This window comes from Ascaphus truei, chromosome 5 (assembly GCF_040206685.1).
Source record: "Ascaphus truei isolate aAscTru1 chromosome 5, aAscTru1.hap1, whole genome shotgun sequence".
NCBI classification, from domain to species: domain Eukaryota; kingdom Metazoa; phylum Chordata; class Amphibia; order Anura; family Ascaphidae; genus Ascaphus; species Ascaphus truei.
This window is the reverse complement of record NC_134487.1, coordinates 193,757,616-193,773,921: the sequence shown is the minus strand read 5'-3', so window position 1 is coordinate 193,773,921 and position 16,306 is coordinate 193,757,616. Positions and strand designations below refer to the sequence as shown.

Below are 16,306 nucleotides of genomic sequence, written 5' to 3'. Positions count from 1 at the left end.
GCTGTCCTGCTGTGAATAAAGACTGCTGCTTGTAAAGAGAACACTGTGTGAGACTGGAATCTCTCATCCCTGTGTGGGAACTCTCTGGTAAGGATTCCACCCCGCATTCCTGGGGCTTACTATAGATGGAGGCTCTGCACCATTGAATCAGAACGAAAGCATCCACCCCAGAAACCTGTTCCTGTTATCTCCAATGTCATAACGGGAGACTCAGGCCCTCCTGTTGCCAGCAGGTATGCACCACATACAGACACGTAGCTAGACCCCAGTACACCTTAGGGGGCCCGATCTGCGATTGGGACGGGGAGAGAGGGCTACATAAATAACAGTTTATTTTACCGTTTTACTTTGATCAATCAATGATCCCGGTAAAAAAGTTGTTAATAAATCTGGTTATGGCGTGAGGGGTTAACCAGGCCAATAATAAAGGCCTTATACCCGGCTAGTTAACACTAAACCCTGTTGGGAGTGAAGGGGTTAAAATGTATTATCCCCATAATCCCCTGTTTTCCCCTACATTACCGCTATTAACCCTAATCCCTGTTGGGACTGAAGGGGTTAAAATGTATTGTCCCCCTAATATCATGTTTTCCCCTACACTATTATTTATGTACCTGTTTTGCAGCTCTAAAGCTAGCTGCAGGTAACTGGATGTATGTGCTAATTGTATTTGCGGCACTAGGAGTGAACTAGCAATCTAATTTTTGGATCCCAGGTAGCTGAAGAAATACGACACACATACATATTTGTTTTATATTGCACATACAGGTAAAAACCACATATAAAATTTAAAATGTGTTTCAGTGCTGGCCTGTGCCTGTGATCCCCGATCAAAGTACATTCAATTAAATAAGCTAACTCGCGATCAGAATAAGCTAGCACAATTTTTGGAGGGCAGTGAGGAATAAAGACCCCATACACACACATACTGTATAAAGTTTATAGTAGTGGCACACACAGAACATACTTTATTAATAAACTGTGTTATACTGTTGGTTTTAAATGTGAAGACAGGAAAACTTTTTCTGTGAGCCCGGGAAAAATCCTTTAGCATGCAAATATGCTAAGGGCGAATGAACTGAGGGATTTTTCAATTCCGTATTTCAAAGGGCCCCTGCAGAGAGGGTGCCTCAATGTCTATGAGTAGTCCGGAGTTGAAAATCTTCAGCAATCCTAGGTGTTAGGGTGGCGTACTTCACACTTGGTAGCCAAACCCCAGACTTACTGTCTCCAGGTAAGAAGTTGGACCCGGTATGCTAAGCAGCTTAGGGGTTAAGTTGACACATGCTCTGTGCAACAAAGGACGCCACTTCTGCCCATGCTATGAACTACTGGCAAGTCTGGATAGGGGGAAAAATGTTCCCACGGAAGGGATTGGGTGTGTATGTTAGGTATAGGACCGTTAACCCTATAAAGATGCCTGCAGCCCAGTCACAGAGAGATTCACCTGATTTTAACAACGATTTGACCAAGTTCCAGTGTCTGCGGTTCCGGACTGTGAGGGGTTAATAATATTGTAACCAAGGATCATCCCCCTCTTCTGGAATTCGTTAGAACTAAGGGTTCCCGAAAGAACCCTGTAGGGACTGAACACACTTTTTCCTTTTGGCGGAAATATAGGGGTGGCAACTTGTGCCCCTAGCCAGGAACTGCTACACGGATCCTTTTGCGCACCCACTTGCATGCGTGCAGGGGTGCCCAGAAACTTTGTTTCGTTCCAAGGACATTTGTTTTCGTATACCATCCCAGTACGTGTTTTATTGAGTGTATATTGTGAAGATTTGTGTGTCTGTCTGAAAAGAAATAAATTACAATTTATTTTACCCAACTTGTGTGCTCAGGGCAGAATCCCGGTATTAATTTGTGTATAAGTCTTGGTCTCCCGTGACAAGCTTTTATTTACTGGTGGCAGCGGCGGGACACTGACTGAGCCTATGGTATAGTCTACTGTGGGATTATATAACATAGTGGGGAGACTCGTAGATTGCGAGCTCTCCGGACAATTGGAAACTTACACACGCTTCACAAGAGCACAAGATATTACACTGTTCCCTTTGCCCATACCCCTGTGCTAACCATCACATCATGAGTAACCGCTCAGGGAGGTTCCGATCCTGGGACCGGGAGCAGATTGTGGAGAGATGTGCAGGATATGGATTGCTGACGGACGGTCAGTCAAAGGTGCAGCTGAAGGAGGACTTGGAGAATCACGAAGCCAGAATGGCTCCAATGGAGGGGTCTTGACCCTTATCTGCCGTTGCAGTGAACACCTATCAGCCCGGAGTGCAGGAGGTCGATCCAGCTCCGGCGCTGCAAGGACATGGGGAGGGAGCAAGTGACCACCTGAATAATGGTGGCTTGGCGCCAGCGGGTGCGGAGGAGGTAGTCACTGCAGCTACTGGACTTATCTCCACTGGGCTCACAATGATCACAAGCTGCGAGGCCGGTCACCAGTGTGCGTCGGGCCCACACAGAGGAGCCAAGCACAGCCGTGGAATCAACCCACAGAGGGACGTCCAAGGGAGAACCTGCACTTGCAACCTCGGGACCAGCAGTGGAGATCGGAGGACATCAGGTTGCGTCAGTGAGGATGCAGCCCAGTGATGTCCAGCAGAAGTATCTGCGGAGGGTGACCATAAGGGACCAGCAAGTGGATGGCTTGCTGGACTCCGGTGCTACCATTACCCTGGTACGCCCTGATATGGTGCGGCCAGAGAATTTGCTCCCGGGCACCGGGATGCAAGTGACCATACCAGATGGAGGACCGCGGTCGCTCCAGTTTGCCCAGGTCTTTTTGGATTGGGGTGCCGGTCATGGCATGAGGGAGGTGGAGGTATTTTCTGGATTAGATGCCACAGTTTTGCTCGGCAATGACTTGGGGCATGTTAACTGCGTGTTCACATCAGAACTGGCTGCTGTTGCAGCAATTCCTAGGAGCCAGTCATCAGGGATCACCACAGAATTAACCCCTGTCCCCCTGAATTTGGGACCAACAGTTCCAGTGGTCTCTGCGGAGACCAGACAGGTAAGCCAGACTACTGAGTCGCAACCAGTGACTGACTTACTGTTCCCTTTACCTGTCCCTGTTTCCCCTGACTTAGAGACTAAGGGTGGGTGGTTAGTGTCAGGGACAGCGTTTAGGGATGCGGTGAAAGCTGACCCCAGCTTAGAAGTCATGAGGCTACGGGCGTCCGAGTCTCAGGAAAGCGAGGTGTCAGGCCACTTGCTGTGGCACTGTGGTCTCTGGAGTAGGGAGCCAGGAACTACCAAGTTAGACGTAGTCTGGGCAGGTAGGAGACTGCTAGTGTGGACCCAGGGAGTGTAGGCAGCAAGGATTGCAGGAAGCCCACTCAATTCTACTAGCAGAGCCTCAGGGGATCACTCAGATGAGAGCCCAGCTGTTGTAGCCTTACTTCTGGCCGGAGGCATCAGGGGCAAGGCAGAGTTCTGCCACCTCATTGATGCCTGCCAGCCAGAGGGAAAGTGGGTGAGTGTGTGCAGATGCTCCTGAACCTGTAACCAGGAATGGGGAAACTGTTTCAAGGAGTAGCTCATGCAGTGCCAGGACTCTTAGTTAGGATAGGGTTTCCTAGTGGAATTCAAGTTGAGCTAGGGTCCCGGGGAGGTAGGCAGCATGGAGCAGACGCAAGGGCTAGGATGGAACAGCATAGGTTTCTGTCCTCGGACAAGCCGGGCAGGACACATAGTACAGATAATTCTGTGCTTCCAGGTGATCTGCATCCTCTGCATAGGAATGCCTATGGAGTATCAGAAGAGGTGAAGAAGAGTATAGAGAGGAAGGCTAAGGGGGGGTCAGCCTTCAGCATTCCGAATGGCCTCTGTGAGTTTTTTAGGATGCCATTCAGGATGAGGAATGCTCTGACTACCTTCCGACGCCTGGTCAGTAGGGCACTAGAGGGCGTGCAGAGGTATGTAGGGGCATACAGGGAGAGGATAGTTGCCTGTAAGTAGATATGGGATTCATATCCAGGACAGGTAGCAACAGTGCTAGCAAGGACAGTAAACACAAAAAACAAAACTGTGCGCTACTACCTAACTACCTATAAAGTTTAAATGTATAAATATATACAGTGCAGTGACTATACCATCAATTTAGTGATAAAAAATGTATAAAAAATTAAACCACAACTCCCACAGTGAGGTAGTTAAACATTAAATAATAAGTGCCACATAACCGTGTTGGGGATAATGGCGTCTGCAGCTGTAAACGCAGGGGTGGCTCAGCACCCCACACACACTAAGAGAAGGGAAACAAAAGAAAACAGCGCACAACGCCAAATAGTGAAGCAAATTCAACAATATATTATAGATTTAAAAAGGGGGTAATATATCTGCGTACATAAAAAAGGTTGGTAAAAGGCATGTAGTGTGTATCACACTGTTTACCACTCGGCTGTTAGCTGTAGATTCAGGTGCTTGCTTCCCTCTGCTGCTGCAGCTCAGTTGATTCTGGGGCAGGACGTCAGTCTTTTCACTCCCAAGGGGATTTCCCTTCATGCAGCCAGGTTCAGCAGCTGGTACTGGGGCTCGGTGAAATCGCTCCTGCTTCCTAGCCGATATGAAGCTGCTCCTGTACCTTGGCAGGTGTATCCTCTGCAGAGAGGTTAAAACGCAGCTTGCTGCTGTCTTCACAGCAGTGGTGGATTCAATAGGGAAGTTTGAACAGTCTTACAGAGTCTCTCACAAGTGTCCAAAACAGCACACAGGATGAAATAAAAACAGGACAGGCCAACACATAGACAAAGGCCAATGTAAGCAGATATAAGGCAATAGAATGTTACATCCAACTAGTTTCGTAGAATTAACTACTTCTTCAGGGAATAATTAGGCCATTACCCAGAGGTCTTAAATACCTCACATAGATACCTTATTGGTCAACCAATTAGGGATAGACCAATCATCTATAATAGGTAATGGTCTGCGTGATAGGGAAGATGTGTAGTTTACTTTTAAAACAACAACTTTATTAACAAGAAAACAAAAACAAAACAATACCTATTTAATATAAACTTACATATAGACAAAATCTAGCATAAATAATTAAAAACATGCTGGAATAAAAGAAACACAATATTAGTCGACTTAAAATAGACACCATCATTACTTGCATAAAAAGATGTAACTAGAAAAAAGCGTAGGATAAAGAAAGGAAAACAGAGATACAGAGATAAATGATACATCCCCTAGGTACAGAGGGGTGGTGAGCTAAAGATTCAATAAAGTGCCCAAATATCCACATCCTCATTTAACCCCTTAGGGGACATAGGGCCTCATGCAGTAAGCGTTGATAAGGGAAATATGGCCATGTTATAGCCAAAATTGGGTTTGAGATTCAGTAAGCGCCGATAAGTGCTTCATATCGCCAGGTTTCGGAGCCGATAATTTGGTTATGGCCAGTCGCCTGCCGATAAGCCTGTTTTCGACACTGATCGCCACTTTTTTAAATCGGCTGGATTCAACAAAAAAAAACAGCTTATCGGGGCTGATCGGCACTACGAAATTGAGATGTTATGGCCGATTTCTCCCGCCAACTAAAGTTGGCAGTTTGGACGGGAGAACGATCGCTAAGGCTGCCGGAACGGCACTTAGAAAAAAAACATTTTCTGTACATCAATGGAAGTCAATGGAGCGGGGACGTATAACAGTATAGTACTGTTTACGTTTCATTGCTCACAATACAAGGGGGATTTGCATTACAGTGTGGGGGCATTCCCTGCATTGTGTCACAGCTGATGTGTCTTATTTGCATAACATTCGACTTTTACATGTTTTCAGCATTTGCGGGTCACATTACTCATCATGTGATGATGTGGCAAGGGAAAATACTATACTACACTCTTAAAGGAGAACCTCACATCATATCACACATTTTACTCAACTCAGCGACAATTATTTACATGATGTCACACATGTCACACATGTCACTCATACACAGTATATTCATCTTCCTTTACATTACACAATGCTTGTAATGTGACACGCATCTTTAAACGTTCATGTACATCTGTCTTCTCATGTTTACATATACTTTTGGGTCCTCCCTATTTTCATGACGTCACTTATTGGACGCTCAATCACATTGCATGTTTACATTGTAACCGTTGCATTACAAGCACTTCAACCTAACTTATACACACATGTACAGTAATTCATCATTGGGACACCTTGTAAACTCATTCTATACCAACTATCCTCCTTACACAAATGCATGCATATGCACACGACTATTCATTGTTGCCAACATGTCACAATAACATGGATAATTACACATGTTACACAAAACTTTTCCCACGTCAATCTCAGCCTTTTTGTCTCATTACATGACTGACTCTTGCGTTCACAAGTGTTACATGCATTGCACATGCAACTATTTATTTGCAAGCAATCTTTGTACAAAGCTTCACGTCACATCATTGCCAAATATCATCATTCCCTGCAGAATACACACAACAAATACTTAGAACAACAAGTGCACACAGCTTGCCACAGAAGTACTTTATTATGTTAATGTAACACCTTGCATTTTACTATGTCACCTGACATCATCACATACCTATTTAAAGGACGCACATTACCTGCTCATTCACAGCTACTCATTTCAAAATGTTGCGAATGTTTAGGAGACGGAGGAACATTCTTTTCTATGACATGCTTGATGATGAAGACAATCATATAGGGCAAGGGAGGGACACACCGAGGGACAGTGACAGTGACGCGGATACGACAGGGACAGGGAGAGGGACAGGCCGAGGGACAGGTAGAGGGACAGGAGATCAGAGGAGAAGACAGAGGAGACAACTTGTGCCTCGTCCGCGTCTGTACAGGGAGAGAACCCTGTTAGATGGGATGAGTGAGGAGGAGATTGTAAGTCGCTATCGTTTGAGTTCAGCAGCAATCTTAGCTCTTTATGAGGAGATAAGGGGGGATTTAGATTTTTTCACAGCCAGAGGTCGTGCAGTCCCTGGGCTTGTTAAAATGCTGTGCTCATTACATTATCTTGCTTCCGCGTCATACCAGACAACTGTGGGCATAGTGGGCGGGGTCTCGCAATCTACATTCTCGCGGGCCTTGACCCAGTTTCTCTATGCACTCAATAGACGCGCTAGGAATTATATTCATTTTCCTACAGAGGCGACAGAGTGGCTGGAAGTCAGGACTGGCTTTTATAATATAGCAGGGATACCATGTGTGCTGGGTGCAATCGATTGCACACATGTTGCTTTGATTGCACCTAGTCAGAGTGAGCATGTGTACCGCAATCGGAAGCACTACCATTCACTCAATGTACAGGTGGTATGTGATGCCACGATGAGGATAATGCATGTGGTACCCAAGTTCCCTGGTTCCAGTCACGATTCCTCTATCCTGAGGAACTCTTCAGTCTTCCATGCGTTCGAAGAGGGACATTTTGAACCTGGTTGGCTGCTGGGTGAGTACATATTTACATGTTCTAACACAAAACACATGTTGATTTAGGAATGTTGGCATTGTACAATTTGATCACTAATGTCAGCTTATGTGTGCTCCATTCATTATAGGTGACTCAGGATACGGAATTAGGCCGTGGCTCTTGACTCCGGTGCTAAACCCTCAAACTGAAGCAGAGGACAGGTACAATGCAGCCCATATATCTACAAGATCTGTTATAGAGAGGACATTTGGCCTACTCAAGACCAGGTTTAGGTGTCTGGACAGAACTGGTGGGGCTCTTCTATACAAGCCTCAAAAAGTGTCTGATATTATCCTTTTTTGTTGCATTTTGCACAATGTTGCACTCAGGCACAATGTACAGTCAGACCTAGCTGAGGCTTTGGTAGACGAGCATCCCACCCATGTAGCTGCTGAAAATGAACAAACAGCCAGTGGTGGCCAGACACGACAGAATCTCATCAATTCATTTTTTTCTTGTAAGTACAAACTCATATGTTCCTAGTACTACTTTTATAGTTTAATTATGTTATATTAACAATAATGTTTCTTTATATAACCTTCTGTTAGGACACAGATGAATATGGGTTGCACACCTTTCTTTTCTCTGCTGTGTGCACAAAGGGATGTGGCACCGGTATGTTATTGTTGCACAGGTTATATAATCCCTCTTCAATTGTACTTTAGTTGTGTGTATGTGAATACAACTTGGGTAACAAAGCAATAATATTTTAGCATTGTGTTATTCCTTATGCTAAGACAAAACACATATTATGCCCATAATCATTCATGCTTCTAGTATGCTTACATACAATGTTATTGGTGCAGTGTAACATGTACATCCATATGATGTGTACACCAGGCTGATTTACATTTTGAATGTCATGAAATATACATGGTGTTGTACATTTAACACCAAATACACACTTTGCTGTGTTGTTTACGGTACTGAAGATGGCATGTCAATGTTTGCAATTTATATATTGTTCCTTTGCATTATAGGTATATCTCCAGTATGACTGATCATGGTATGTATATTTGCTGACATCTCTCATAAGATGTGGCTACCTCAATCTTCCTATAATTATTGGAACTAAAAACCCAACATATTGGTATAAACACAAATGTAACATATATGTACTTTCTGTATCATGTATATGCATTTAGCTACTCTTGAGCTTTCATGTGCATTGTATTACAAAATGATTACTCACATTTCATCACATTTTATGTATGTTTCCTTATAATTTCCATTAATGTAATATAGAGGTGGTTGGAGAAAAGGGGATAACTGTACTTATTTGTTTACTTACGGGAGCACATTCATCACTAGCATAGACACACTTTTTAAGACAACTGTTTGTGTCTCTATCAATTGGTGTAGGATCCATGTATAACACCGACAAATGATAACACCAGCTTTATTATGGTAGCTTATATCATCATATTGACTATACTATGTATTTCTAAACGATTAATAAACACAGTAAACTATAGTTAGTTAGGTTAATGAAATATACACAGAAACGTACTTCATAACATGATGGTGATGTCATATTCAGAACATCATGCATTGGAGGGGACCATAACATCTGGCCAGTAACATTATTTGCTACAGTCCCAAACCATTTTATCTACATACCCATGTAACAAGAGATTTTAAAAATAAATGGCTACTTGGTTGTAAGTGTCCTTTACATTGGGAGAAGGAGTGGCTCACTGAGTAAAGACACACACTGGCACTGATAGTTTGAAGCAGGGGAGTCTGGTTCAATTCCCGGTGTGGGCTCCTTGTGACCTTGGCCAAGTCACTTTATCTCCCTGTGCCTCATGCGGCAAAAAAACATTTGTACGTTCCACGGGCCAGGGACCTCAGGCTGAAACATGTGTCTGTAAATCGCTGCGTACAACTAGCAGCCCTATACATGAACATGCTCATATTATTATTATTATTGTTACATAGTTTCGACAGTCATACGTTCCATTACATATTAGAATACACAAATGTGTTAGCAGAGTGGGAATGGTTGTTATATATAAAACACACCATGTCATAAAATGTTAGTAGTCATTAAAGAACACTCAATAAAAATTCATGAGGCACTCTTTTGCAACATCATTATGTTAATTAAGTGCTTATGCAATATAGGCATAAGGGTATCACATTTTTAATTGTTTGTTAATAAGCGCTGCAAGCAATATAAAATTAGTTCCATATGTAGTATAGTAGTCGGTGGCTCCTCCTCACAATCATATCATATAAAGGTAGACTCTTCTGAAATCATACATTGATCCGATTGTATCTTCCCCGACATCTCTGAAATACAGCAAACACATGATGGTCAAAGATGGCACCTTACTAGATATGCATCCGTGACAACGCGTTACGCAGCTCTATATGATTGTGTAGATACACACGTCACTCACTTATATGTTAGAAGTAAAACTGTTCATCAGTATGTAATGTTTCTTTAAATTTGTAGCAGGCATAACTATGTATAAGAAGTGAACGTTGCCTGTATACTGAAAGATGTGCGCGCACATCTTTGTGTGCGCACGCACTTCACGCTTGGCTCCACTAACTGTTAGCGCATGCGCAAAACAAAGCGTACGTTGTGCGTTCAATACATGTTGAAAATACCAGTAAACATAACATCTTTATTTCAAATACAATGAAGACGAAACTACATTCGTTCTAAACGAGTACATCTGTATTCTTTTTAAACAGACGTGTTTGAACAGAAAGCACGGCCGATAACACAATGCGCAAATGCAATACGTGTGACGTCATGTTAAGCCAGCGTGAAACGCACGCTAACACTCCTCCCACTCAATTAACATTCGGCTAACGCCCAGGGTACGCCTACAAACACTGAGCCGCACGCATCACACACTGCAGTTACCGTTACTATAACAAAACATGACAGCCAATAGGCTTTGAGGCGCGCACGTCGCTTGGGGGCGGGACTTACATCACTAATCCTTTTTAAGGACGCCTTGGCCCATGACAAGGGTCCCACGTCATACGTGGTGGACCCGGTTTTCAATGTTGTAGATGTTGCATGATAACAAAACAGGTATGTGTTAGAGTAATGGTAAAATGTTGCTAATATGTTTAAAGGGATAGGAAAGTACGTATATTTATTCCGTCAGCAATGTGTACTACTCTTTCAGGTCCTACTATATTGTATTAGGAAACAATTTGTTTGTGATCGCTACATGTTATGCAGTCTGCAATGTTACGCTGTATCCACGCATTGAAAGTGAAAATGGTGGTTACAAAAAAAAAAAAAATTTAAACGCAGAGTCAACGCATAACGATTGTTATATTTACCATTCTTCTAGAATTAACTCTTCGCCTGGCTGCAACTGGTCGCTCCAGAAATGCAAGCCATTTTCATCCACGCTTAACCCAACCGCTGAATCCAGTATGGCACATATCTCCTCCAGGATGCGCTCATAGGAATCGCCACTGCTTTCTTCAAATAATTGGTCGGGAGGTAGGTTCATTTCTTCCGGTTCCCATTCCAATGCAATTTCAGCTGAAAGGCTTGGTACATAATCATAGTACTTTTGTTCTTGTACAATGTGGGTTTCAGGAATGGAGGCTGCAGATATTGCAGCACGTATCGATTCAAACGGATCAGTAGTAGCGGATACATTGCTATTGCCATTAGGAATAAATATGCCTTTCACGACAATATAATTGCCGTCTTTCAGGATAAATTGTTTTTCCGGGGCAATCTTCCAGAAACCATAGGTGTGTTGTAGCTTATCCTGGTCACGTTCAAAAAAGTCATTACTTGATAAAGTGAATCTTATTGAGGAATTAAAATTCCGTGCATGCTTACGGTCTTGGTAATAAGGATATTTTGCTCGAATGAAATCATCGATTTGGCGTGTGCTTGCTTTCTGTCCGCGACTGTTCAAGATGGCTTCACAGATCATGTACTTATACCCTAAAAGGGGATTAATATTGTTAACGAATTCATCAGCCATGTCTGAGTAGCACAAAAGCTGTGTGCAGGTCTGTGTTATTTGCTCATCAAAATGAATGTGCTGAATGGCTAACAAACTCCTGTTTTTCCTTGTCAAGGTCAACAAAAGTAACTACTTTGACTCCTTATTTCAAACGCCAATTGGATTTGTTTGTCTAATTGGGTTAACAGTTGTGGTACGTGATATGGGACTGTGGGAGAAACATTTCTCCTTCTTTTATCTCGTTTGTGAAAAACATCCCTAGACTGTGAATGCGTTCACATAGTGTTTTTTTGAAAACTAACAAAGACCAGTGTGTGAAAATATTTCTTAGCCAGGCATATCAGTAAAAACACACCTGCAAAAAGAAATGTTTTTTCCCCGCTTACATTTCTGTGTGTATGTGAAAGTCTGGTTAACTCCCTGTCTGCATGAGTTTAAATACGTGTGTATATATATATATATATATATATATATATATATAAATATATCTCTTATAAAAATATATATATATTTATATATAATATTTTTTTTTTTTTTATATTGCAGGAGTACACACAACATTGATGGCATTAAGTATACCTTGTATGAAACCTATTTAAATGGTGAGAAACATGATTGAATGAAGTAATAAACATTTGTTTAAGCACAATACTGTTAGAGTCTCATACTTAGGATATTTCTCAAACATTAGGCCTGTATTATTAAAATAGTGTTTTCACAAGGAAGCATGAAGTGTATTAGTTTGTGTATACCAGTTTATATAGTACTATATATATATATATATATATATATATATATATATATATATATATATATATACACACATATATACATATATATATACACATATATACATATATATATACACATATATACATATATATATACACATATATACATATATATATACACATATATACATATATATATACACATATATACATATATATATACACATATATACATATATATATACACATATACATATATATATATATACACACTCACACACTCACACTCACACTCACTCAGTGTGTGTGTGTGTGTGTGTATATATATTATTATACATTCTGAGATGTTATAGAAACGAACACACAACTGATTAAAGGACAAAATTACAATGGCCAAGCAAGGCAAAGGTAAGTAATAATTTACACATAATCCTGCTGTACACGTACAAGAAAGATGTTTGCACTTACTTAGGTGTTTTAATAATTGCATGTGACTAATATGCATATGCAATTCTTACATCAATTAACACACCCAAATGCAATGTTTTGCTGCAAAGTCAATGGCAGCTTCTCTAAACTTAGCAACTGGCTCCTGGTGGACCATTACTGAACAGACGATTACAACATAAATATTTATAACACAATTAATTATGAGTGTTAACATTTCCAAAACTTCACGTGTACAAGAACATAGTTGAAAGTTTGGAAACAACACAGTCTTCAGCATACATACAATAGTAATTAGATAATCTGAAGTCAACAAAACAAGGCCAAAGACATATTTTCTGAATTATAACATTTATTTTTTTTGTTCCTTTTGCGAGCGAGTAACAGGCCTGCTTGTTGTCTCTTGAATTTTCCTTTTTCTTTTGCCACCAACTTTAGGCACAACAGAGCCACTTTGAGTGGCCTCTGGCACTTCACGGGCAGGGCTTGTGGCCAGTGACTGTTCACCTACGGGGCTTGTGGCCAGTGACTCACCTACAGGGCTTGTGGCCAGTGACTCACCTACAGGGCTTTTGGGCAGTGATTCACCTACAGGGCTTTTGGGCAGCGATTCACCTACAGGGCTTTTGGGCAGCGATTCACCTACAGGGCTTTTGGGCAGCGACTCACCTACAGGGCTTTTGGGCAGCGATTCACCTACAGGGCTTTTGGGTAGTGACTGTTCACGGACAGGGCTTGTGCCCAGTGACACATGTGAGCAAGTTGGTATACACTGCACAAGTGATGGTTGGTCTGTTTCATGTGTGTCTTGTTTTGTTTTTGTCGCCTCCTTTGTAGGTGTCTGCTGCTGAATTTGTACAGATGGCAGCGGTAGGATGTCATCAGGAACCTGCACAGCAATGTCTGCTACTTGACCGGTAACATTTGGGCCTGGTGAATGAATATCAGATGAATGTGGTGAAAACTGACCTGCATGAACAGATCCTGGCTGGGAGGTGTTGAATTGTGGTACATTAGTCATTCTCCAGTAATTAGCTTGTGTTTGCTGAACAACTAATGCTTCGAATGAGGTGTTGCTTTTTTGCAACTGTTTAGGCACTTCAATGAAGACTCTGTGGAGATGTGCCAATTGTGATACTGTTTCTTCCTGCAGTCCAATCATCCTTTCCAGCACTGTCATCATGTCTGAATGGCGACGATTTTCTGCGTCCACTATTTTTCCCTCTGAAGCTACAATTGCATCGTATGTGGAAGTTGATGGACGATTTGGCGGTACAACAGTTTCTATTGGCACCTCTTCATGGTCACATGATTGTATTTCAGTCTCTTCTGTGGCGTCATCCTCATCATACTCATCATCCTCATCACCATGATGTTCTAAAAAGAAATGTACACATTATTAAATGGCATGTTAATGTATGCTGTGTTACTATGTAATTGTACTGTGTCCTAAGTAACACCTAACATGTTAGCATACGTTTTATAACCTCATTAAAAACTACCTTGACTTACGAATAATGTTTGGACTCAGTATGAAATATGAATGAATGAAAAGTTGCTCTAAACTCAGAAGTCCTACATGATAATTAACATCACTAACACAATACATGTTGCCTTACACTTAATTTTCACTGACACTAAGTAATCCTATTTAAAGAAGATGTGCAAAACAAATAATGCACATGACAACATAACATATAGAAGAGCACATATTATATGGCCAGCAAATGATACACTCACCTTCTAGTAGTGTTGAGCTGGCTGACCCAGGTGAAGACACTTGTTCCATCTCAGGTGACACATGTCCTCCAGGGGCAACTATATATAACAATAACATAAGTTTTACATTTACATGTGTAAATATTGAACAAACACTTATTGTATGTTCTGTATTTATGATTAACTAACAACATCAGTTCCTTAACCGAAAATGTGTGTGAAAGTGAACATAAATAGTTGTAATAACACTGTACATGCCTGTGTACTTAGAATTTTTGAGTTCCCTAACATACAACATACTATGTTTCTGCAGTAATGCGTGAGGATAAATAGATTAAATGAGTACATAAAAATCATATGTTGTGTAGTGATATCAGTATCATAATGTACATAACTATCATGAGATGACCATTCACAATGGTTATCATGAAGGTGGTCATATTGCAAAAAGTGTTGTTTTTGGTAGAGGATATGTGTGGTACATTAATCGAAGATGTGGCACACCTGAATGTGGCTGTGACTCAACAAGACAACACATGCAGTGTGTGATAATGTGTCTTTCATAGTAGTTCAACTATAGATATGAGTGAACTAATGTGTGACGTACGCTTTGATAAGTAATGAGTTGTTGGGGCATTTAGTAGCTAGAGTTAAGCTTTCAAATGAGTGTGATTAACTTCAGTTGTGCTATTCAGGTTGTAAGAAAGGTATTCCCTTCCCCAAAAAGCCTAATCAGCCACACCTTTCAATGACTTGAAACAGGTGCAAATGGTGTGAACTAAGTTGACCGTGAAATGAGGCTGTAATTAGTGTGTGTGCTGAACCCCACCCCCTCTGTTGAAGTGTATGCTGTGATGAGATATTAATTGCAGCTGCTTTAACACAATGGTAGATGAGCTAAGTAGTCATCTGCAGTGTTTAAGTTATGAAAACAATGACATAACATATGATACGTGTGCCTCATTATGCTGTCTGTATATGACATAAAGCAAAAATGGACCTTTTCATAAGCAACTATAGATGTGTTAGTGCAAGTGATGTTTGTAGGCCGTTGCATGCAATATATTTGATGCATGCTTAAAATAGGCAGTAATGTCATGTTTGTCGGAGTAAAATAAATAAAATACACAATAATATTCTACATATTTATGTTCTGTACCTGTAGCTAGTAATAATTTCTCATTAACATGTGTTACACATGTGTACTACCCTGTTGTTCCCCATCTTCGCCCACCATCAATTGCTTCCACTGCAGCAATGCATTTTGGGAATTCACATGTAAATGAGCACGCAATGGCACGTGCTATATTAGTTAGTGCTTTTAGTAGGACTACAACATATATGTCTATTTAGATATATATATATATACAGAATCAGACATATACATATATAGATGCAGGTATGCTTATATTGTGAAGACAGTATAAAAAGCAGTGTAAATATGCAAAATAACTGTAAGCAACGACACGCCTAGTACAGTAATATTTATCACCTGCTGGAAATTGTGACGGATAAATTCCAATGTCACGGTCACCAGCCAAGCCTTCCACGACGACGGTAAGTAATTTTGGCCGAAGCAGCTCCTCCAATGGAGTCAATATGAGACGTTGTGGTGTGGGCCCACCTCCAGTGCCAGTAGCATGCACGCGTTGGTCTTGTATTTTCTTTTTCAATTTGGACCTAATATCATCAAATCTTTTCCGACAATGATACTTGTCCCTGACACTATTCCCACAGGCATTGACACCAATGACTATTGTGTCCCACATTTCTTTTTTGCTTGCTGCACTTGTCCGCCCTTGAAAAACATATAAAAGATATGAGGTAAATTAATAATAATATAAGCACCAGTTTCCTACACTGCTAGCTGTTCCAAGAGATAGCAAACATGCTGTTTTATGTGTAATATGTGCAGCACATGAGCATTCACTACTAAACCTATACATGTAAGCAAGGTTGCATTCATATTGTATGCAGTT

The 16,306-nt window shown here is 41.3% G+C and overlaps 2 protein-coding genes across 4 annotated transcripts in view; both read right to left on the bottom strand.

The window, feature by feature from the left end:
* PKD2L2 (polycystin 2 like 2, transient receptor potential cation channel) overlaps nucleotides 1-16,306 on the bottom strand; it is a 1,160,187-nt gene that overhangs the window by 170,509 nt on the left and 973,372 nt on the right. The window lies entirely within an intron of this gene.
* LOC142494320 (uncharacterized) lies at nucleotides 12,961-14,421 on the bottom strand. The gene is made up of 2 exons (XM_075598878.1): nucleotides 14,349-14,421; nucleotides 12,961-13,985 (listed from the first exon to the last, which is right to left on the bottom strand). The coding sequence occupies exons 1-2, from the start codon at nucleotides 14,395-14,397 to the stop codon at nucleotides 12,961-12,963; spliced, it is 1,074 nt and encodes a 357-aa protein (XP_075454993.1). The 5' UTR covers nucleotides 14,398-14,421.